The 24,295-nt window shown below is 37.4% G+C and overlaps 3 protein-coding genes across 3 annotated transcripts; 2 read left to right on the top strand and 1 right to left on the bottom strand.

Moving 5' to 3' along the window:
* Positions 1 to 5,267: 5,267 nt before the first annotated feature.
* LOC139724265 (uncharacterized) lies at positions 5,268 to 5,879 on the bottom strand. The gene has a single exon (XM_071635406.1). The coding sequence runs from the start codon at positions 5,877 to 5,879 to the stop codon at positions 5,268 to 5,270; it is 612 nt and encodes a 203-aa protein (XP_071491507.1).
* Positions 5,880 to 14,333: 8,454 nt separating this feature from the next.
* Positions 14,334 to 17,797, top strand: LOC139724263 (uncharacterized). Its single transcript, XM_071635405.1, has 4 exons — positions 14,334 to 15,507; positions 16,099 to 16,257; positions 16,782 to 17,129; positions 17,607 to 17,797. Exons 1-4 carry the CDS (start codon positions 15,477 to 15,479, stop codon positions 17,795 to 17,797), a joined length of 729 nt encoding a protein of 242 aa, XP_071491506.1. The 5' UTR covers positions 14,334 to 15,476.
* A 2,045-nt stretch (positions 17,798 to 19,842) lies between these two features.
* LOC139724292 (uncharacterized) lies at positions 19,843 to 23,897 on the top strand. Its single transcript, XM_071635437.1, has 5 exons — positions 19,843 to 20,013; positions 20,480 to 20,608; positions 21,419 to 21,550; positions 22,574 to 22,767; positions 23,385 to 23,897. Exons 2-5 carry the CDS (start codon positions 20,482 to 20,484, stop codon positions 23,643 to 23,645), a joined length of 714 nt encoding a protein of 237 aa, XP_071491538.1. The 5' UTR covers positions 19,843 to 20,013; positions 20,480 to 20,481; the 3' UTR covers positions 23,646 to 23,897.
* Positions 23,898 to 24,295: the final 398 nt, after the last annotated feature.

Raw genomic sequence — 24,295 nt, 5'->3', positions numbered from 1 at the left:
GAGAGATAACTATTGCAATTTCCCTAGCTTCATGTCATTTTTGAAATGGGGTTTTAAACATAAACATCGAGGCATCTGCAGACGTGGAATTACTTCTAAATGTATGCGCAGGTATCTCTTCCTTTATTTCTTATTGGATTATTGATATTTTTGTTTTTGTTTATCCATATGATGAAATATGGAAAATGAGTAAAAACAGGAAATGTTCATGTGATGTCTCCTTTGTCCCTTGTGTGTGTTATTCCTCTGTGCAGCCTTCAAGCTATGAATGTGTGTATGATGGCACCAACTTTAGTGACAGCACATTGTGCTGATGGTACAGACGTAAATTAGATTATTTCCCTTTTTTTTTTTTGGGGGGGGGGGGGTTAGTATGTTCTGTACAGGGATATGTGGTTGATCACTGAAAATGCAAAGGCCCTGAAACGACATTCAGTTCAGAGTTACCATAGTCCAAACTCAAGCCATCTGCTATGCTGTCCAATTCTTCATCACATTGTTATACTGCATCCATCAACTCTGATCATTTCAAACCTTACTCTTGTGAGACAAATACCGGACCCGAGTCAACTTCATTGTAAGGAACATGTATACATACATATATGTATATATATATATATGTATATATATATATATATATATATATATATATATTACATACATGCATACACACACACACACACAACTATACATAACTGTATGTATGGAAATGGGTATGACTTCTATTCTTCCACTTTAAGAGTTACACAATCCTTAACTTCAATAGAATGTTACACCTTTCTTAATTACATAGAGGCTCATTTGTAATGTGTATATGTGCGCTTTTGCCATGTTATTCAACGCATACAGATTTCTGAAGTGATACTTATATTCGACTGTATTTCAGGTACATTTACTGAGTGTACAGTGCACTCCCGTTACAACGAACACGGTTATAACGAAATTTCGTTATAACGAAGTAAATCTTCTGGTCCCAAAATTATCACCATTAAAGTCTATGGTACAAAATTCGCTTATAACGAACACGGTTATAGCGAAATTTCCATTATAGCAAAGTCTTTTCAGAGCACCACAGACAAAGAAAAACAAAAGAAATGTGCCCCGTTATAACGAAATGCGAATTGCTTTCGAAAATACGTAGCGGAACAAGCATTTATAGCGTCTTTGCATGGGTGAACGCTTCACACCACTGTGTGTTCGCTCCTTGTGTCACACACAGTTTCTGAGGGGAACTTGCGTTTATTATTGTAATACAGTTATCCCATCACATTTCACACAGCTTTGCAGTGTATGATGAGTATTCAGCAAACATAATACGTGGTTCCTTGTTTTCGTTATATATTGTATTTGTTCGGTTATAACGAAATTTCGTTATAACGAAAGAAAACTGCCGGTCCCAAGCATTTCGTTATAACAGGAGTGCACTGTACTAAGTAGTGCATTCTTGTAATGAGCACACTAATGATTTTTAGAAGTTTTCCACAATGGGGGCTTTTGTTGAAAATATTTATTTTGGCGTTTTCTTTGTGACTACAATGAAAATGACTAACATCTCCAAAGATGTGAAGTTAGCTGTCAATGACTGAAAAAAAGGCAAAAACAGAAACAAGATGTACACATCCATGATGTATCGTCATACAGTCACCATACGTCCCTTGAAAAGGGGAAATAGATACCAAAAATACATACCAAAAATACATACCAAAAATAGCTACCAAAAATAATTCTACAAACGGAACTTTCACTCATATTTGTATGTGTATCCATACTGGCAAGTGTATATCATCCATGCACAGTCTTCAGTTTTTATGCCTCCGCCACGCAATGTCGCCGGAGGCATTACGTTTTCGGGTTGTCCGTCCGTCCTTCCGTCCGTCCTTACGTAATCAAATTTGTGGACAATATAACTGAACAACTGTATGAGGTATCCCAATGGAACTTGGCAGGTGTATGTATGAGGGGTGAAGTTGTGCCTATCAACTTTTGGGCGCAGATGCTGAAGGTCAAAGGTCAGAGGTCAAGGTCAAATGCTCAAAATTTCACTATTTCCTCCATATCTATGCAATGCCTGAAGGTATTTTCATGAAACTTAGTATATACATGTATTACCCAATAGAGATCTCTAGTGAGAGTTTTGGGTCATGAGGTCAAAGTTCAAAGGTCAAAGGTCAAGTGAAAATGTTAAAATGTCACTTTTTTTCTCCATATCTCAGAGATGGTTCAAGGTTTCTTCATGGAACATAGTACATATGCATATGCTGACTGGCAGTGATTATCTAGGAAGCTTTGGGTTCACGAGGTCAACGATCAGGGGTCAAAGGTCAGGGTCAACTCACTTGAAATGAAAATTTCACTTTTTCCATATTTGCGATGCCTGCAGGATCCTTGAAACTTAGTGAATACATGTATTAGCCATTAGAGATTCTTTGGGAAGTTTTTGGCCAAAAAAGGTCCAAGGTCAAAAGGTCAAAAGTTAAGTGTGCTAAATTTCACTTCATCCTGTAAATCTTGGAAGTGGCTCTAGGTATCATGAAACTAATATTCATGCATGTTTTGTCTGATAGTGATTCTCTTGGGAATTCTAAGGTCATTGGCTCAAAGGTCAAGGGTCGAAGGCCAGGTCAAAATGCTAACAATTTACTATTTAATACAGATATTACACTTTTTCTCTATACCTTGAAAAGTACTCAATGCATAGACTTATACAAAGGTCGTAAGTCCTCAAATCCCCAAATACATGCTCTCTTAAAAAAATGTAGCCATTTATCCAAATAAACCTATTTCAAGGAAAGTGAACACTTATAACATGTCATTTTAGTATTTTGCCAATTAGATGAAACTGTTATCACACATTGTCAAGACGTACTATAGACCTATAGGAGAATCATACATTATGGCGGAGGCATACCAGTCGCCATAGCGACATTTCTAGTTGTTTTTGGTTTTGTTGTTTTTTGTTTTTTGTTTTTTTATTTGGGGGGGGGGATCGGAGGGGTTAATGCCAGACTGCTAGGCAGAGTTTGTTCCAACATACCTAAGAAATATCCAAGATTTTCTATAAACGTGACAGTCCGAACTGCTACCTCTTGAAACATTCATGTATTTTTGTTTTTGAAAATTTCTACTCTTTCTCAGAGCTAAGGTCAGTTAATAGAGTGAAGACATCAGAAATCTCAACGTAAATCTAGTTATTTGCAATATTCAGCTATCCCACCCGGGTATGTATGCCCCATGATTTTTGATCGCGGCTATTATACATTGAATGAAACATTGAATGATTTTTACGTCGATGAACAGCAATTTGGCAATCAGTTGCAATTTAGAGACTGGTGTTGCACATTATGTCAGAACTCCTGTGCTCAATAGATGTAAGATTCGAGTACATCAAAATTTCCAACAATTTGAGCTATGCTCTATAGTGCTCTGCTGATATAGTTTTATACAAAATAAGGGAACCAAAATTGCACTTTAGGTAGGAAACTCGTTATTATATATTAGATGTTTCTATACATATGAGAAAAGTAGGTATAAAAATGTATAAAAGGTAGAAAGGTATAAAAAAGGAAAGCATGTATTGAAAGTTTCACAGAAATGCGTTATTGTGGTTTTAAGAAAAATTAGTGATGAGTAAACAGCTTTCAAAAAAAGATAGATATACAAGTATACATATCATATAATGCATTTGTATATCTGTATATACATACATAGGATATGTATGTAAGCCTATATGTATATATACATGGATATGTACATCGTCATCCCACTAACCTTGGCCAACTAAAATTAAGTTGTATTGCATAGTACCCTTATGACATTAACCTTCATCCCTGGTGGAAAGGAACAGTGTGAACAAAAATGAAAAAAAAGTACAATTTTAGTGCCTTTCACGTTGTGCAAAGCTACAAAGAAGATGGTTAGGAGCTGTAATATATTGTCAGCAAGGGATGGGGATATCAAAGTGTCTTATGATATTGATTGATCCTGTTCCATTTAAAAAAACAGCAGGAAAAAAAATATCAGAAGTTACATGGAGATTTCTCATACTCTAGTACACTCTCCAATTGCACAAGTAAAAATGGATGACCCTATCGACTTAGCTGGCAAGCATCTTGAAGTGGTTTAGTTCATGTGACCCTAACGCCACTTTAATTATAATCTTTCATAGTTTGTAATTGACAAACTGCAATTATTCATTTTCCCCTTGAAAATACATATTTCTTTTAGAACAGGCCAAAAACGTGTTATTTATTTCCGTTTCTTTTCAACAGGGTAGTCCTTTCAGTTGGACCACCAAAAAAAAAAAAAAAAAACACTCCATCAAGGGGCCTTGCACTATAAAAAAAGATACAAAAACATACATTAAAATTCACAAAATTACAATCAAACAAAAGTACGTGTATATATACCAGATAACAAAGATAAAGAATGTTTAACAAGATTGAGATAGAGAGAAAAAAGATATAATGAGCATATACAAAAACAACAAAATAAATGAGTTGCCAGTATCTGGTGTCACAGAAATAAATATATTGCACTATGTTTTGTCCTTATTTTTGTTTGTTTGCTTTTTTAAAGAAAATCACCATCCAATTCAAAAATTAAGAGACAAACTTCTACAAGTTTGCTTCTTAAATACAGGAACAGGTGATGAAACTTGCATACTATGAGGTAACATTCCAGCGGTTTGACCTTTGATAATGTAAAGATCTCTTATAATATTCATATACGGGGCGTTTTGATTTTCGATGGGCAATAGCGAGTTCCCGGCAAATGGACATTACGAAAAGCAATTTCTTTTGAATACACTGGTATACCATATTATTATTATTTTGTACATAATGAGATACCTCAGATATTGTCTTCTTTGTTTAATTGTTTGCCAGTTTAATTGACGGGTATATCACTGGATATAGAAAATCAGCATTTTATACCAAAGCGAGCATATCAATTTTCTAAATTTTTGTAAGAGCATCCTCTGCCGCAAATCATGTGCACCCTGAAATAATATGTTTACAGAATAATCATGATTGTGGAAAGGCTCTGTCGTTTGTTTAACAGAACGTAACGACGCACAATTTTACGATTTGAGCCTGGTAACAAACGAACGATTGTTGGACATTCAACAGAACTTTGAAAGTGATCATTGCTCACATTCGTATGTAAAATACACAATTATTATGACGTATGGAAAAGACTACTAGTATCAAAGCGTACGTGTCGAAATTTTGTTGGGAATACTATACACTCCGTCATGGAGTTTTTGTCAATTAGTCGTCTTTGACGTACAGCTTTCCAATGAATGAATCTTGATGCACAACATTGGGAATCTCGAGCACGTCAAACTTAGAAAACTGTTCCTTGAGCTTATAAAGCGTCCCAAGGGTGTCCATCGACGACGTCGCTTCGCTGGTCAACTTTCGGTCCTCCTTGCCGACGTACATCTCCACGTATCCAAGTATGGTGGTCATCCTCGGCAGCGTTTTGCGGAGACCTCGCAAGAGCTGCTCGATGAAGATGCTGCACTCCTCGCATGGTGAGTAGAAGCTGAACAGGAGCAGGGTGTGGTCGGCGTCGTTTAGGTAGGCCATGTCCTCCAGGTTGGAGATCAGGTGGCAGAGGATGCGCTGCTCGGCGTGTTCCACCTGCCCGTGGCGACTCCGGCTGCAGGTCGCCACGGCAAAGTCCCACGACAGCAGTCCTCCGTCGCCGAACTCCTGGCCGCGGAAGATCGGTCGGTCTGGATACAATCCGGCCAGGTCGAGCGAAAATGCGGCAAACTGCTTCCGATTTGGCGATCGGACAGCTATCTCATCCTTGAAAGTCAGATAAAGACGTTTAAAATACTCTAATGCTTCTTCCATGGATGCCGTCGAAGCCATGGCAACAAAAGAAGACACTGAATGATTGCTAGGGGATCGCTCCTTGGGATACCAATCTTATTTTGGTGTCAAGAAAGTAGAGAAAGTAGTAGGCCTACAATGTGAAATAATTTCTGCCGTTAGGTTACCATAAAAATCTGACTCTAAACACTTGCAGGAACTTGAAACGCGACATCAGAATCACTCCCTTCTTTTTACTTTCCAATAGACGTTACCACAGTAAGTCGTAAACTATGTCGATAATCCACATTCATTTCTCTCAGCAAATCCGCTGGTATGCGTTCAGTTCAAATGGTGTGCATGTATGACTTTTGCCAACACTCCTGACGCTGCGATATTTTCTACTTTTGCAGCGAAATACAAGCTCATCCTGTGAGGAAATATCAATGAACCAGTGAGCTGCCGAAGAAGAAATGGTGTATGAATGTCGGAGATTAATCGAAAAGACACAGCGAATCTTGGACTTCCCGTGGTAATTGCAGAGACAGTTTCCTCGCAATTCAGTGATGTTATGAATCGTGCCATTGTGACCCCACCCCCCCCCCCCCCCCCCCCCCCCGATTTCACGACATGCTTACCATGTCGACTGGCCGCCTTACGCAGTCCAGCACGTTCGTGGGGAATACCCACTCTGGGAACGCAATATTAGATACACAGGGTCACAGATTTCGCAACATTCAGAACGCGATGATGGGCATTGCGTTATGCTGTTCATAATATGTGTAATGTTTTGTCTGTGTCGCAAAAAGGACGGAGCTTACCTTACCCTCTAACTGACTTTCTACCTGCAATGCCAAGTGTGTCCAAAGGTTGATATGATATTTCTATCGACATAGAAACAAAGATTTCTGTACAAAGCATCATGTAGCATTACAATATGATTACAGTACATGTAGTACGCTATATACTGCAGCGTTTTTCTCTCCGAGAAGAAAAGGTGAAATCAGCCTACCGACATAGGCGCCGGAAGTGGGGGGGCAGGGGGGGGGGGGGGGCGGGGGGCGGACCCCCCCCCCCCCCCCATCCAAAAAGTGAGGGGGCAAAACGCATTTTTGCCCCCCCAAAAAGCCCCCCCCCCAAAAAAAAAAATAATATAAATAGAATAAAATAAAATAAAATGAAATAAAAATGAAATAAAATAATAATAACAAAAATAAATGAATAAACAAAGAAAATAAAATAAATATGCATATAAAAATATATGAATAAAAGGGAAAAAATATTGCTACAAACTGCAGCTTTTGGACTGTAAAATGTCAAAATTTTCAAGCTCGCTCGCCTCGCTCGCTCGCATCCAGCAGTTGAGTCCGGTGCGCCTCCCCCTTAATTTCTAAAGCGAAAAACATAGCTACGACGGCAGTTGTTGGACTCTAGAATTTCAAAATTTTCAAGCTCGCTCGCTTCGCTCGCTCGCATTGAATCGTTATGCCATTCTCCTAATGTTGCTGACAGTAATTGCGAGTAGTTGCACCCGATGCCCCCACCCCTTAATTTCCAAAGCGAAAGATGAATATAGCTACAAACGGGAGTTTTGGGACTGTAAAATGTCAAAATTTTCAAGCTCGCTCGCTTCGCTCGCTCGCATTGAATCGTTATGCCATTCTCCTAATGTTGCTGCCAGTAATTGCCAGCAGTTGCGCCCGATGCCCCCCCCCCCCTTAATTTCCAAAGCGAAAGGTATAGTTACAAACGGGAGTTTGGGGACTGTAACGTGTCAAAATTTTCAAGCTCGCTCGCTTCGCTCGCTCGCATTGAATCGTTATGCCACTCTCCTAACGTTGCTGCCAGTAATTGCCAGCAGTTGCGGCCGATGCCCCCCCCCCCTTAATTTCCAAAGCGAAAGATATAGCTACAAACGGGAGTTTTGGGACTGTAAAATGTCAAAATTCTCAAGCTCGCTCGCATTGAATCGTTATGCCATTCTCCTAATGTTGCTGCCAGTAATTGCCAGCAGTTGCGCCCGATGCGCCGCCCCATTAATTTCCAAAGTGAAAGATATAGTTACAAACCCCAGTTTTGGGACTGTAGAATGTCAAAATTTTCAAGCTTGCTCGCTTCGGTCGCTCGCATTGAATCGTTATGCCATTCTCCTAATGTTGCTGCCAATAATTGCCAGCAGTTGCGCCCGATGCGAACCCATTTATTTCCAAAGCGAAATATATTATAGCTACAATTAACACTCCAGTTTTCCAGTTTGTAGGGTTTCGCTTCGCTCGCTCGCATTGAATCGTTATGCCACTCTCCTAACGTTGCTGCCAGTAATTGCCAGCAGTTGCGGCCGATGCCCCCCCCCCTTAATTTCCAAAGTGAAAGATATAGTTACAAACCCCAGTTTTGAAACTGTAGAATATCTAAATTTTCAAGCTCGCTCGCTTCGCTCGCTCGCATTTTATTGTTATGCCATTCACCTTATGTTGCTGCACAGTATATAATTTGTCGATCGTTTCACACCGTCATTCCATAATCCATGTAAGGAAAACTTACAATGTTCCTCAATGACTGCGTTGTTCAATGTATCACATTCCGTAACGTATATTGTAGTCCCATTATTGCTCACGCACACACGCACAAGCATACAGACCGTCAAAATTACTTTATGGTTCCCCCCATGTTTCGACCAACCGTATACGCCACTTTATATATATATATATATATATATATATATATATATATATATATATATATAATAGATGTGTGTGCGTGTGTGTGTGTGTGTGTGTGTGTGTATGTGTATATTGTGTAACATATGCATGGTCTAATCTTGAGCCCCCTCCAATGTTTGCCCCCCCCCCCCAATCCAAAACTGCTTCCGGCGCGCCTGCCTACCGATACTGAATTAAAACGATTTTGTACGATAACTAAAAAGCGTCTATAAAATGAAAGATCATTGCGTGGCTTCAGATCCAGCGATTTTAATAGGAACAAAGCATAGGCATATCAAGATGATAACATTTATAATCTCCGTCTTATAATGACACTGTTAAGAAACAATAATGGAACCGAGTAGAAGTTATAGTCCCAAGCCAGTTATGCCATTTGTATAGCCAAGTGTGACTGGTCTCATGTTTAAACCTGCCCAAAGTTTTAGCATAGAAAAGATAGCAAAACGATTTTCAATCCACAAACTCTTTGGAAGATACTTCCAAATGTCCCCCCACCGTGAGGAATATTCTAGATTTTCACAGAGCAAGACCTTAGTTGTTGTTTTTTTCATTCTGTGAATTCCAGAGCATTGTGGTTTTATGATGACTCGATATTGTGATTACGAAAGATCGCTTTTGAAATTGAAACATACCCTGTCCACTTGCAATGGAATATGATATACATGGCGAACACAAAGAAACAATACTTGGGCAAAGTGAATAAAAAAAGTGTGTGTAATGCTGTACCGTGCAGTTTTGTGTAAGTGTCTTTGTGTATGCTCAGCTGTGCATAATATGCTCTCCGTGCCAGCCGATAATGAGTCATTCTATAAGTTAACGAGATTTTTTTTTAATGAATTCTCACATAAAGTTCGCTTGCACTTCTTTATAGCACAAAATTCCCCAAAACAATCATACATGTGGATTCAGAAAGAATGCAGCCAGAATACTGGCACACTGAGTTCAGTTTTTATAGGAAAGTTGCGCAATCCCCTCAGAAGTTATAATGTTCGAAGATAATTATGACGAATCTAATCTGTCACTATGTAGATGAGAGCTCTATGACAATATTTATGGTCACAGCAGTGTGATATCACAAATCAGTATAAAATTCCAATATAAAGAGACCTACACGTGATATTTACGTAAACCATGTATGTAAACATATTGATCTGTGTTTAGAACCTGAAAGGACGAATGAAGAAATATGTTAATTTGTCTGATTTTATTCCAAAAACAAATATAAATCAGCATACAGTACAAAGTGAAGACGAAAAGATAAATAATATTGTGCTTAACTTGATAGATGGTCCGGAGGAAAACTCGAATTTAGCTGTAATGATAAATGCCACTGTTCGTGCTCGTTCCTTATTTTCACTTTAAATTCGCACACTTCCCGTCACAATACCCATACGAGTAATGTATACCAAGAAAGATTTCTGACACACACTCAAATACTCCCATTATATATTTTGGAACATAATTAGACATAATGCACAGCTACATTACACGTGTCTGTCTTTGGCCAGTAAAGTAACGGATCTATAGTCAGCCTCGTCCAGCAGTAATTGAAAGAATGATCTATTTTGCATGAGCCATCATAAATATCATTCGGCTAAAAGATTATCGTGCAAATAGTGTCCGATCTTAAATGCGCTATACACTGTACCAGCTAATTGAGCACCACAATGACACAGAGCCTATTTGGCCGAGTTGGCGGGAATCACATCAAAGCAAATTGATTTTAAGTTTGTAATCATATACATATACAATCTATGTGTATATGTATAAATGATTGATATATATATATATATATATATATATATATATATATATATAATCATTATATATAAACGTTGTATTATAGATTCTTAATGTAAGAAGTATTAACGTCTCACAACCGTGCTTGGAAACGTACATAATAGTGAACACCTATATGTACATGACTCCATTATTGATAATAATGACACTGAAGTGCTATTATGCACTCATGTTATATTATGCATACGTTGCAATGAGAAGATATCAGCGTTTGGGTTAACTTCCGAAACTGAGCGATATGTTCTTTTACTTCTATGGTATATACACACACACACACACACACACACACACACACACATATATATATATATATATATATATATATATATATATATATATATATAGTGTGTGTGTGTGTGTGTGTGTGTGTGTGTGTGTGTGTGTGCGTGTACTGTACCGGTAATCTATGAAATAAGTGTAGTATTTTGTTAGCTCACAAGGGTTGAGAAAATTGTCCGTGGGCCACAATACCATACAATACTAGCTTTAAAGAGTACTGTTCTAAAAAGGCAATGAGGACATTGGCATGCTGCTTTCATTTTATTTCATTTCATTTCTTTTCTTTTCATTTATTCATTTTCATTTTCAATAAAAGATAATGTACAAAACATATGCTGAAAAAATATACAATTGTATATTTCAAAATACAGCATAATCTTACAATATAAAAGGTTGTAAAGCAGAAATGAACAATATTTACTAAATAATGTTGAAAATAGAGGGGAAACTAAGATACAAGACTTGTGATATGCGCTCCCCTCAAGTTTGTCAAAGCAATATACAGAGAAACATATTGCGTACAAAATGACATAAAAATATATAATACATCTATAATCAACATCATCATTCTGGTATTTGGTTTATGGGAGACCTTGGCTATATACTTTCCTCGCTCCATTTTCCTCATTTACTATATACAATGTACAACTATTCACAGAATACTATCCACCAACGTATATTGTTAACAAAGAACGAAGAAGAATTTTCACATAACCCCCATTTTGAAGCAGCTATATTGGCTCTCTGTTCAGTCACGTATAGTTGTTAAGATACTGTTACTGACTTATCAGTGCCGGCATTCAATGGCACCAGAATATCTCGGTAAGTTCTTGGTAAGGTACGCTCCCTCTCGTAATCTAAGATCAACTCAGAAAAATCTTCCCCAATGTCCTGCTATCAAAACAAAGTTTTATGGTGAGCGATCTTTTGCTCATGCTGCTCCCACACTGTGGAACGCTGTTCCATGTTATCCCACAGTGTTAAAGTTTAAAACTGCTCTCAAGACATTTTTGTTTAAAGAAATATTATGAATGAGTTTGGGTTTGCATCTATGGTACATTGAACACTACATATCCTCTTTCTACTTTCATCCCTCTCCCTTAAAGCGCATAGAGACACTACGGTAATGATATGCGCTATAAAAAGCACTGTGTTCTGCAATTAGTTGTATGTCATCGTCCGATTTCTGCATTTAGCTTATACATTTCAGTTCTGTCATCTGACTCATTCACAATTATAGCAAAGTTTTAGGTACGAGGACATTGTTCCACATTAAGTGTTATGGTCATGTCGGTTAATATGTACAAATTTCATGTACTAATTTGTATCGACAGCAACATGGCAAAATGCTAATCTAAAGTACGTTGTTACAAGAGTGTTAGCGTAGAAGATGCATAATGGCATAACATTATTATTTAGCGACATGATTCTAGAAGTTTCAACAACTTTAATCATTCTTCTTATTACTATTACTAGGCCATTCAACAGCAGTGATTAAAATATGTTTAAAGCCTTTCTACATTTCATAACAACGCTAAGGCAAGAATATATCAAATAGTATTATGACATTATACATCACCGTAGCGTCTTGGTATTGCTGTTGATAGTATCAAAGTGTACATAATATAAGAATCAAAAGATGATAAAACGACGATCATGTCATCATTAATATTATAAGAGAACATTAGCAGTCATAACATAAACAATATCCGGATTATCATTCTTCTGTTTACAAATTATATTCAAATCTATACTATTCAGAGTTTTCTGCCTGAAATGTGTATCACAAATGGATTTTTTTCTTTGGTGTTTTTTGTCATTTTCGAAAACAATAAGACGTTTGTATGGGTTACAATATATCATAAACATAACTAGAATTACATATACCATGAAGCTACAACACACTACACAATAGCCTGGTAAGGGAATGGAAAGATACATTTATCTATAAAGCTATTTAGGATCGAGGAATAAACAGTGATCTGATGATTGGATTCGAGTAGAAGGTATTTTATACATGCTGTAGTCAGGGTTTACAAAGCCGCTGGATTTGTTCGATGAGTCCACGGGACATGTAACGTCTTATAACGAAGAGCTGTCGCGGTGATCGCCGTTCTCGCTCTGGCATATCCATCACTCCGAAATTGTGGTATTTCTCTTCAAGCCGCTTGATAGATTGCTTAGGCCTACTCTCCTTCTTAAATGTCCGTATGAATCCTAATATCAAGGTAACGTGAGGCAAATAATTTCTCATGTATATCAGAGTCTGTTCGATAGCTTTTGCACACGATTCACACGGTGAGTAGAACGAAAACAAAAGCAGTGTGTGACGGCGATTCGAGAACTTTAGGGCTTTCCTCCGCAAAAGTAAACCTTTCAGATCGTCGGCTCAATGGAAAAAGGGGTTAGCGCACCTTCGGGCTCAAATTTTCCAAGAAAATAAAAATTTGTCATTCGAAAGCAGATGGCATGAGCTACATTTTCATATCAACAGATATGTCAAATTCGATCTAATTTTGTAAAAAATCCCAAAAGAAAAAGGCGATAACGTGCCGTATGCACGTCTTTGTGGTAGCAAAAAGGGGTTAACGTGAATGCGCTCTTTCGCTTCTCTTGCCTAAAGCATGGTACGAGAAGCATAAAGGGGTTATCGTTCATGCACAACCACATAACGCTTTCTCGTAATTTCGCTTGCAATGCGTCCTGACAAGTGAAAAGGCGTTATCGTCGTTCTAACTGTACTGACGCGCGCGCGCGCGCCGCCTGAGATGAGCTAGCGCATCGGCTGCATGCTCAATATGCCATGTACATGTACAGTATGCATAATGGGTACGGTTAGTACGCAGAGTCTACCGGTATTAAAATTGACTTCAATATGATATCATTAATTGCATTGGACTGCTGAATTGAAGGACGTCAACTATCTCATACTCCGTAGATCTACCCGTGATCGACGACGAACGTCAGAGTTCAGACGAATCGGAAAAATGGTAAGGATAAACCTTAGTAGATCTAGATCGATCTAAGGGCCAAATCGTGAAATCAGCCACCACTCACCTCGCTCGTGCGCTCGCTCCGTATACAAAGTCGATGGGAGAGGGTAACGGGCAACAGCACTGACGAAATAAACGGCAGTGAATGGACTGGGGACTTATTTCACGATAATGCCGATCTAATTAAGTTAGACGACTTTATGTTAACACTATTTTAATTGCTGTTGGGTTTTTTTTTTGTAGAATTAGCAGCATGATTCTCATAGGATTACTTACAATTTAGATTTGCTGGACCTCGATCTAGATCTAAGTTAGTAAGTAGTTAGATAGACCTAGACTATAATCTAGTCTGAGACTAAAGTTAGATCTGGTCTATAATTTTAATATTATAGAATATAGATATGTATAGATATGTATAGACCCTAGATCTAGATGTTAGTTTGGGCGCTAATTTAGTTTCGTATCCATGCTCATAATATATGTTCTCCCGAGTAGAATTTCACGAAATTTCTAGACCTAACATTTAGAGGCTCGACTCTAGATAGACCTAACACTAGTGGTTAGATCTAGATCTAAATAAGTTACACTCGCAGGAAATGTTCTCAAACATCAAGTCAGTCTTCCAAATTTTGAGCGAGATCGGATCACGGGTAGGGTCGATATCGGCTTCGAACTTAAGTCCTACATTGTCACGTCACTCGCATAGCCCCATTCATTATTTTGTGTAAAATCTAGATCTAGCGTTAGGTAATATTTCTAGATTCTAACGTTAGAGAGGCAAAATCGTGTTTCCGGCCCCATTACTTGAATCGATCATCGCGATATAAGAGACAGATTCACGGCCTAGGGTTAGGAAGATCGCGATAAGGAGGCAGACTCACGGCCTAGGTAGGGTTGGGGAAATCCTGATATACATGTAGGAGACTGATTCAAGGCCGAGGGTTAAGGAAATCGCGACATATTGATAGGTTAGGTTTAGGGTTATATAAAAGATGCACGGTGGATATCAGCCCCACCAATGTGGTAAGCGCGCAAACGCCGTTTGGTGGGGTCGTAAACACGAGTAGATCTATGATACTGTGCTCACCAGCCCCACTGCCGTATAAATCCTGTAGGCCCTAGCTGTAGTCTGTACAATTCACATCTGTTGGTTCTGAGCGCGATCAGTAATTTGATATAGAGAGTTATGATCGATCAGCATGTAAGGTCCCATATCATATGTATTTGTAGTGATGGGGCCTATTTCACGAGTAGATTGATCTATGCCTCTACTAGAGACTAGACAAGTAGACTCGTCTATCGCTAGCTATCTCGCGATACACAAAATACCGACTGTGGCTAAGTCAGTGGCTGTGCGAGCGATGACTCGTCGCAAGAATAGCCACTACCTCAATAATATGCTAAGTCTTTAGATCTACTGTAGTTTGAGTTTGTCTAGATCTCTATCTAGACGTGGAACACCATTCTATTTTTCTAAAAAAACGTCATTTGCATTGCGTAAACCCATCCATTTGTCCATTTGCATTTAACAAAACAAAAAATGACACTGGAGTGGACCGTAAGTACGTAACAGCACAAAAATATACAATTTTTTGGACAGCCATTATGACTGAATTTCATACCGTTTTCAGTATTCACGTTGCGTACATGACATGTCCAGCTGCCCTGAAAACTACCCTCTTTACTTGACCTTTTGGACAACCCTTAGATCTATACCATTTTCAGATTTACAGTGGGCTCGTGAATTCCATATAAAATATCAAATATATGTAAATCTTCTGTATCTGTATCCTCTTAAATCATTTTAGGACACCATTTAACTGTTACTGGAAGCCTCACAGTACAATCATATAGACGTCAGCATGGAAGGGCCTCTGGAGAACAAGTCTGATGGTAAGGGTGAAAATGCCATTTAAAATTGATCCATCGTTTGTTGCCAGATATATTCAATTTCAAATGTTAGGGGAGGGGAATGTTATATGACATTTCCATGTCATGATGTATAAGAATGCTATTCGCTCCGTCTTTTAATTTGTAATAATTTTGTAATATTTATAACATTTGTGATGTACTTTAGTATGCAGCTAAGTGGCTAAATGTAATTTAAAGTTAAACGGAATATCTATGTGTTTATTCCTTGGCATGAATGCAGATTAATATCTATTAATTTTAGAGCAAATAACTGAAATGAAGTTTGGCAGAAACTATTAACCCAATTACCGTACTCTAAAAGTACTCAAATACTTGTATGTTTCACTCATCCAGTTCACCCTGGACCTGAAACTGACTTGTTGATGTATGTTGAATGGAAAAGTAATAAATCCCGCTATTTTTACTTGCACATTCTCAAGTCTGCCTGAGCATAATTATAATAAAGGACTAGAGCTTGGTGAAACCTATCAAACTGCTTGTATTATAACTTGCTGAGAGAAAACATTCTAAATATTGCCAGTGTTTTTAGTGATTTATTGCATATTCTTTCAGAAATGAACCACACAGCCCAGCCCAGCCAACTTTTCGAAGGCCCACTTAGGGAACCTTGTACTACCGATGCCAAGAATGAATCAGTGCTTCATCGTGGTGACAAAGACGACAGCAGTGACGACGACGATGACTTGCCCCTAGCAGTATTGATTAAGCCAGGTATATACAGAAAAAAACCCAGCTACGGTAAAGTGGTAGAGAGTAACGTGTTTGTAAATTCCCTCTTTAAAAAAAAAAAAAAAAAAAAAATCATTGACAGATATGCAATTCCATTTTTAAATTACCTATCTTAATTCTTCAAGGTATGTTGATTACAACGAATTGCAGGATTGGAGTCGATCTCGTCAATTAAAATTTAATGTATAAATAAACATAGCCAACTTCCGTAATGCTGATGAGTTGCCCTTTGGTAGAATTTACTAAACAGGGTGTGTAATATACATAAATTAGCACTTATGTAGAAATAAGTGAGCGTGAAATTGAAAGTTCATTTAATCTACATTATCAGGGACAAGTTCATTATACCATTATTACTGCATATTCTAAAGTCTTCCTGAGCATGATTAAAATAAAGGACTAGAGCTTGGTCAAACCTGTCGAACTGCTTGTATTATAATTTGCTGAAACAAAACATTCTAAAAATTGCCTGTGTGTTTTTAGTGATTTGTTGCATACTCTTTCAGGAAAGAACCACATAACCCAGCCCAGACAACATGGTAGTGACAAAGACGTCAGTGGTGACAGTGGTGTTCACCCTGGACCTGAAACTGACCTCTTGATGTATGTGGAATGGAAAAGAGATAAATCCCGCAATGTCGTCAAACTGAGTGAGGTGAAATGTATCGGACTTCCTCTACCAGGGAATACAATAGAAATGAAATGTGGTAAAAGGAGGAAGGACATCTGGAAGGCGACAATTATAGACACTGAGGAAATTTATGATGATGACTGCAGTGATGATGAAGCCCCAAGTACCAGCTCCTACATCGAAAAAGAAGAGGAGTCTCCTCGTGCTAATTCAACCCAACAAGGTTTGTAATGATTTGTGCGAGATTGTATTGGGGCATCCCATATCAACCGATGTATTTCTTTAAAATGATAGGATAACGAAAACAAAGGATTCAATATTAATGGAACTAATCTCAGTCACCTTCGGTGTGTTGATGTGATTGTCATAATTTGAAATACAACTAGCTGAGACTGAGATGTTGTCACAGCTTGATAAGGAGAGTAAAGTGTGTATTACAATTAATATGTTCAAAACAAAAGTCATCGGCCAGTGTTAAGTAAAAATAAGATTTGAAATGGTAGAACAAGAAATTTAATAAGAATCCAAAAAAGTTGATTGTTAAAACCAGAATTGTATAGTTCGAACAATAACATGTGTAAGGACCGAGTGCAATAATTTCCTGAACAATTAGAACACGTATGGTCTGTGTACCTTGGTTAACGTTGTGCTACTCTGCCAATATTTATTTACACACTTCTCTTCTGATATACTCTTTCAGAAATGAACCACACAGCCCAGCCCAGACAACTTTTCGAAGGCCCACTTAAGGAACTTTCTACTACCGATGCCAAGAATGAATCAGTGCTTCATCGTGGTGACAAAGACGACAGCAGTGACGACAACGATGACTTGCCCCTAGCAGTATTGATCAAGCCAGGTATATACAGAAAAAAAACCCAGCTACGGTAAAGTGGTAGAGAGTAACGTGCTTGTAATTTCCCTCTTTAAAAAAAAAAAAAAAAAATCATTGACGGATATTCAATTCCATTTTTACAACTCTACATTATCAGGGACAAGTTCATTATACTATTTTGACTGCATATTCTGAAGTTCTTCCAGAGCATAATTATGATAAAGGACTAGAGCTTGGTCAAACCTATCGAACTGCTTGTGTTATGATTTGCTGGAAGAAAACATTCTAAAAATTGTCATTGTTTTCGAGTGATTTGTTGCATACTCTTTCAGGAAAGAACCACATAACCCAGCCCAGACAACATGGTAGTGACAAAGACGTCAGTGGTGACAGTGGTGTTCACCCTGGACCTGAAACTGACCTCTTGATGTATGTGGAATGGAAAAGAGATAAATCCCGCAATGTCGTCAAACTGAGTGAGGTGAAATGTATCGGACTTCCTCTACCAGGGAATACAATAGAAATGAAATGTGGTAAAAGGAGGAAGGACATCTGGAAGGCGACAATTATAGACACTGAGGAAATTTATGATGATGACTGCAGTGATGATGAAGCCCCAAGTACCAGCTCCTACATTGAAAAAGAAGAGGAGTCTCCTCGTGCTAATTCAACCCAACAAGGTTTGTAATGATTTGTGCGAGATTGTATTGGGGCATCCCATATCAACCAATGTATTTCTTTAAAATGATAGGATAACGAAAACAAAGGATTCAATATTAATGGAACTAATCTCAGTCACCTTCGGTGTGTTGATGTGATTGTAATAATTTGAAATACAACTAGCTGAGACTGAGATGTTGTCACAGCTTGATAAGGAGAGTAAAGTGAGTATTACAATTAATATGTTCAAAACAAAAGTCATCGGCCAGTGTTAAGTAAAGATAAGATTTGAAATGGTAGAACAAGAAATTTAATAAGAATCCAAAAAAGTTGATTGTTAAAACCAGAATTGTATAGTTCAAACAATAACATGTGTAAGGACCGAGTGCAATAATTTCCTGAACAATTAGAACACGTATGGTCTGTGTACCTTGGTTAACGTTGTGCTACTCTGCCAATATTTATTTACACACTTCTCTTCTGATATACTCTTTCAGAAATGAACCACACAGCCCAGCCCAGACAACTTTTCGAAGGCCCACTTAAGGAACTTTCTACTACCGATGCCAAGAATGAATCAGTGCTTCATCGTGGTGACAAAGACGACAGCAGTGACGACAACGATGACTTGCCCCTAGCAGTATTGATCAAGCCAGGTATATACAGAAAAAAAACCCAGCTACGGTAAAGTGGTAGAGAGTAACGTGCTTGTAATTTCCCTCTTTAAAAAAAAAAAAAAAATCATTGACAGATATTCAATTCCATTAACATCAGGGACAAGTTCATTATACTATTTTGACTGCATATTCTGAAGTTCTTCCAGAGCATAATTATGATAAAGGACTAGAGCTTGGTCAAACCTATCGAACTGCTTGTATTATGATTTGCTGGAAGAAAACATTCTAAAAATTGCCATTGTTTTCGAGTGATTTGTTGCATACTCTTTCAGGAAAGAACCACATAACCCAGCCCAGACAACATGGTAGTGACAAAGACGACAGTGGTGACGACGACGACGACTTGCCCCTAGCAGAATTGATTAAGCCAGGTATGGAAAGGAAAATTTGAAATAAAAATTAAAACACATTGCACTATACCAATTTGTAATTGCCTAGCTTAAATCTTCCATGGATGTTGATCACAACAAAGTGCAGGTCTGGATTTGAGTCATTCTGGTCAATGAAATATGATAAAAATGAACATAACCAACTACCGTAATGCTGACGAGCTGCCCTTGGCAGAATTGACTGAACAAAGTGTGTTTATATAAATATAAATTAGCACACACATAAATTTAAATGAACGTGAGAATTTATCTGCATTATTTAAAATACTTTTAGGGACAGGTTCATTATAGTATTCTACTGCGTATTCTAAAGTCTTCCTGAGCATAATTATGATAAAAGACTAGAGCTTGGTCAAACCTATCGAACTGCTTGTATTATGATTTGCTGGAAGAAAACATTCTAAAAATTGCCATTGTTTTCGAGTGATTTGTTGCATACTCTTTCAGGAAAGAACCACATAACCCAGCCCAGACAACATGGTAGTGACAAAGACGACAGTGGTGACGACGACGACGACTTGCCCCTAGCAGAATTGATTAAGCCAGGTATGGAAAGGAAAATTTGAAATAAAAATTAAAACACATTGCACTATACCAATTTGTAATTGCCTAGCTTAAATCTTCCATGGATGTTGATCACAACAAAGTGCAGGTCTGGATTTGAGTCATTCTGGTCAATGAAATATGATAAAAATGAACATAACCAACTACCGTAATGCTGACGAGCTGTCCTTGGCAGAATTGACTGAACAAAGTGTGTTTATATAGATATAAATTAGCACACACATAAATTTAAATGAGCGTGAGAATTTATCTGCATTATTTAAAATACTTTTAGGGACAGGTTCATTATAGTATTCTACTGCGTATTCTAAAGTCTTCCTGTGACATAATTATAATAGATAACAAATGACTAGCACTTGGTCAAACCTATCCAATTGCTTGTATTATAATATACTTAAGAGGAAACATGAACTAAATGCTAGAGTTTTCTGTAACATTTTTTTTAAAGGAATGGATGACATTAACCAGGCCACTGAGCCCATGCAACTTTCTGAAGACTCAATTGAGAAATCAGTGGGAACAGCCAATGACAAGGATGGTGGAGATAAGTCACCTCTACCAGAATTGACCCCAAAAGGTACTCAATTAAGATTAAGAAATGTTAACCAACATATAACTTGCGAATAGCCTGAATGAGAGATTAAGAGTGGATATACGATGTTCAGAAATTATTATTGACAGAAGCACAACCGTTTCACAAGCATATGCCAGAGTTCCGGGAATTAGATAAATGTAAATGGCTTGAATTCAACTTGTCATGCTGCTTGAATAGAAATTATATATCTATTTCATTTACAAATAGGCCTGTATGACAGTATATGTCTTGACAAGAAAATATAATTGACACAAGTTCGGGTAATTCATCTACAATTTTGTTAGATTCCATTTATGATGATCCATTCGATGTCAAATCTGCAAACCCTAGTGATATAAATGTGATTATTGTATGGAGTCTGGAAACTGAATTAAGGAGCAAGATAGCCAAGCAGACACGATAAAGAATTCATGTATACGTTCTTACAGTTGGAATAAATATCACATGGTTATGATATCACCAACAAAATATTGTTCACATTTTGAAAGACAATGAAAGGAAATAAGTGGCACATGTAATTTTTCGATGGCTACCCCTTTTGTCTGGGGAAAGGGGCTTTCACAATTGGTTGTGCGATCGCTATTGCCATTATTTCTTGATAGTATACTTTGTACAGGATCGCAAGCAATCGCAAGCGATCACATGACCGATTGCGAAAGCCCCTTAATTAGCAGCAGTGCGTATGATAACAAATTGCTAGCACTGTGAAACCTATCCAATTGCTTTTATCATAATTTGTTGAAAAGGAAACATGAACTAAATGCTAGAGTTTTCTGTAACATTTTTTTAAAGGAATGGACCACATTTACCAGGCCACTGAGCCCATGCAATTTTCTGGAGACTCTATTGAGGAAGCGGTGGGAACAGATACTAATGACGAGGATGGTGGAGATGAGTCATCTCTACCAGAATTGACCCCAAAAGGTACTCAATTAAGATTAAGAATTGTCAACCAACATATACTTTGCGAATAGCCTGAATGAAAGATCAATAGTGGATATATATGATAAGAAATTATTATTGGCAGAACGCACAGCCGTTTTATGGGCATGTGCCAGAGTTTATGGGAATTAGAGAAATGTAAATGGCTTGAATTTAACTGGTCAGGTTGCTTGAATAGAAATTATATATTATTGCATTTACAAATGGGACTGTATGACAGTATGTGTCTTAAAAGAAAACAAAATCGACACAAATTCGGGTAATTCATCTACAATTTTGTTAAATTCCATTTATGACCATCCATTCGATGTCAAGTCTGCAAACCCTAGTGAAATAAAATTATTATTGTATGCAGTCCGGAAACTGAATTAAGGAGCAGGATAGCAAAGCAGACACGATACAGAATTCATGTATACGTTCTTACAGTTAAATAAATATCACATGGTTATAATATCAACAACAAAATCTTATTAAAATTTTGGAAGTGAATTAATATGAATAAGTGGCATATGTCATTTTCCAGTGCTACCCCATTTTTCTTGGTAACGACGGTGGGGTATTATTTGTGTGAAATATAATTTTATGTATTACTTAAGCCATGAGTTGGTAACAGTTAGTTAAAACAATGTTGGCTGTCACATTCTACGTAATTACCTAATTCATGGTCATAAGGGAATATTGATTTGAAAGTGTAAGATAAAACAACATACAAGTCCTCTCTAACATATCGGGCGAAGAGGTTATAATTTCATTAGTGTGAAAACATGAAAATGAATCTGTTGTCGAAGACTTGAAGTAAGCCATCTCCAAAATGGAAATGAGCCACGCCCCCTTAAAACACAAGTGAGCAATAAGGCAACTGACATTTGATAATGTGTTTGGAATCATTCAAAGTAATTAGTTGTTTTACTAAAAAGAGGCATTTGATCAATTGAATGGAAATATAAATGAAAAGTTAAAGTGATTGGAATTCGGCAACGAGTGTTAACTTGTTTTCCATTTTAGGTACTTTCTTGGATATAAGTCAAGCATTTCCTGAGTCGTTGTATGAACTGCAACAGGGCCTACCTATGTTCTGTTGTAATAGAGGATGTACTCGTGAAGTTTACCAGGAATGTATGACATGTTGGAAGCTGATCTGCTATGAACATTTTGTCGCAAAGGATCCTTGCAGTTGTCACGATGGCAAAGCTTGGGAGGTAAGAGTTAGCACGTTAAGTCTAAGCTTTAATTTAAAAATATCAAAAAGAAACTAAATACTAACAGTTCACCAATAATTCCGCGTGAGGTTTCACATACTTGACATAGTAGACAGACCTTGACATACTATTGTTATTTTCATGAACTTCTCATAAAAAATATTGTCATGGTGACTTACAGTAAGCTTGGAGCTCGTTATTCAATATACACATGCATACATGAACTTGAATGTGATAAACATTGCCAGTCAATATTTATTCTAATTCTTCAGAGACTGTACCACAACATATGATTATTTCTAATGTTTCTATGTTGTAATCAAAATCAAACAAAAACTTAAGTCAATGGAAATGAACTAATATTTCTAATATTGATTTCTTCTTGCGAACAAACTAATGCAGATAGCATAAGAACTAAACAAGAAATCTTCAACACTTCGTTCACATGTAAACGGAAATAGTGTCGGAATTGAAACCAGATATGTTTTGATGCATTGTGTGTGACTCGTACTAATTATAGATAATTAAAATTGCGTTTAGTTCTTTATGAGAATTACATTTCTGTTTGATTCTGATATATATATATATATTATATATATATAATTATATATATGTAGGATGTTACAGACTTCGAGCGAGAGCGAAGCGACCGTGAGCAGCAAGATCCAGAGGTCTCACTTAACCATGCAGACTTCGAGCGAGAGCGAAGAGACCGTGAGCAGCAAGATCCGGAGGTCTCACTTAACCATGCAGACTTCGAGCGAGAGCGAAGCGACCGTGAGCAGCCAGACCCGGAGGTCTCACTTAACCTTGATGATGCTGAACAGCAGAAGGTAATACGGATTTTTTTCTTCTCTTTCAAATATAAATCAGTGTGACAACAAGCAATCACACAATTAAAGACATATCGTCCTTTTTGCAGATCAGCAGAAAACCATCCAAACATCTGTAAACCCTAGAGCATGGTGGGCAGGTTGTATATTCAAAATGTGAAATAGTTAAATCATGTAAAATTCAAATAATGCACGTAAACAGTGCATGAGAGATAGTCTTGCTCAGACACTTGGAAGTTTTGTTTCTTGAAATAACAGTTATCTGTGTGTAATTTAAATTACAAAACACATTATGAACATAATGTACATTATAGAAGACATTATTCAATATTTTGTAAAAAGTAATTAAAAAGGACTGTGTCAGAGACTAATATATTTTTTCGAGGTTCGAAAAAAATAAATTCAAATTATAACGGTAGTTTGTACTTCACAAATGAAGACCCTACAGGTCTAAAAACTACACAAAGGTTTTTGTAACAGTGTCTTCTTCATTATATACCTTATTGTTTTACACCAATTGTATACACAAATTCAATGCAAAAGAGACATAATGTCTTTAAGGCTCTCCTTATCAATAAGTCCTCTAAATCACAAACTTATTAAAACAATCATATCAATTGTGCTTGTGTACTAGCATTTTGCTTATTTCTCCTGATGGCATAACGGCAATTGACTAAGCTCCGAAATTTAGCCAG

Source organism: Diadema antillarum, unplaced genomic scaffold (genome assembly GCF_040938485.1).
Source record: "Diadema antillarum isolate AM-2024a unplaced genomic scaffold, OU_Dant_1.0 scf00000210, whole genome shotgun sequence".
NCBI lineage: Eukaryota > Metazoa > Echinodermata > Echinoidea > Diadematoida > Diadematidae > Diadema > Diadema antillarum.
Note: the sequence above shows the minus strand (reverse complement) of the source record. Positions and strands in the feature narration are given on the sequence as shown.

Excerpts from the sequence above, each read along its gene's own strand:
- LOC139724265 (XM_071635406.1), bottom strand. The coding sequence starts at position 5,879 with ATGGCTTCGACGGCATCCATGGAAGAAGCATTAGAGTATTTTAAACGT.
- LOC139724263 (XM_071635405.1), top strand. The coding sequence starts at position 15,477 with ATGGAAGGGCCTCTGGAGAACAAGTCTGATG. Across the intron at positions 15,508-16,098 it reads TCTGGAGAACAAGTCTGATG|AAATGAACCACACAGCCCAG; the intron begins GTAAGGGTGAAA and ends ATATTCTTTCAG. Across the intron at positions 16,258-16,781 it reads AGCAGTATTGATTAAGCCAG|GAAAGAACCACATAACCCAG; the intron begins GTATATACAGAA and ends ATACTCTTTCAG.
- LOC139724292 (XM_071635437.1), top strand. The coding sequence starts at position 20,482 with ATGGATGACATTAACCAGGCCACTGAGCCCATGCAACTTTCTGAAGAC. Across the intron at positions 20,609-21,418 it reads ACCAGAATTGACCCCAAAAG|GAATGGACCACATTTACCAG; the intron begins GTACTCAATTAA and ends ATTTTTTTAAAG. Across the intron at positions 21,551-22,573 it reads ACCAGAATTGACCCCAAAAG|GTACTTTCTTGGATATAAGT; the intron begins GTACTCAATTAA and ends TTTCCATTTTAG.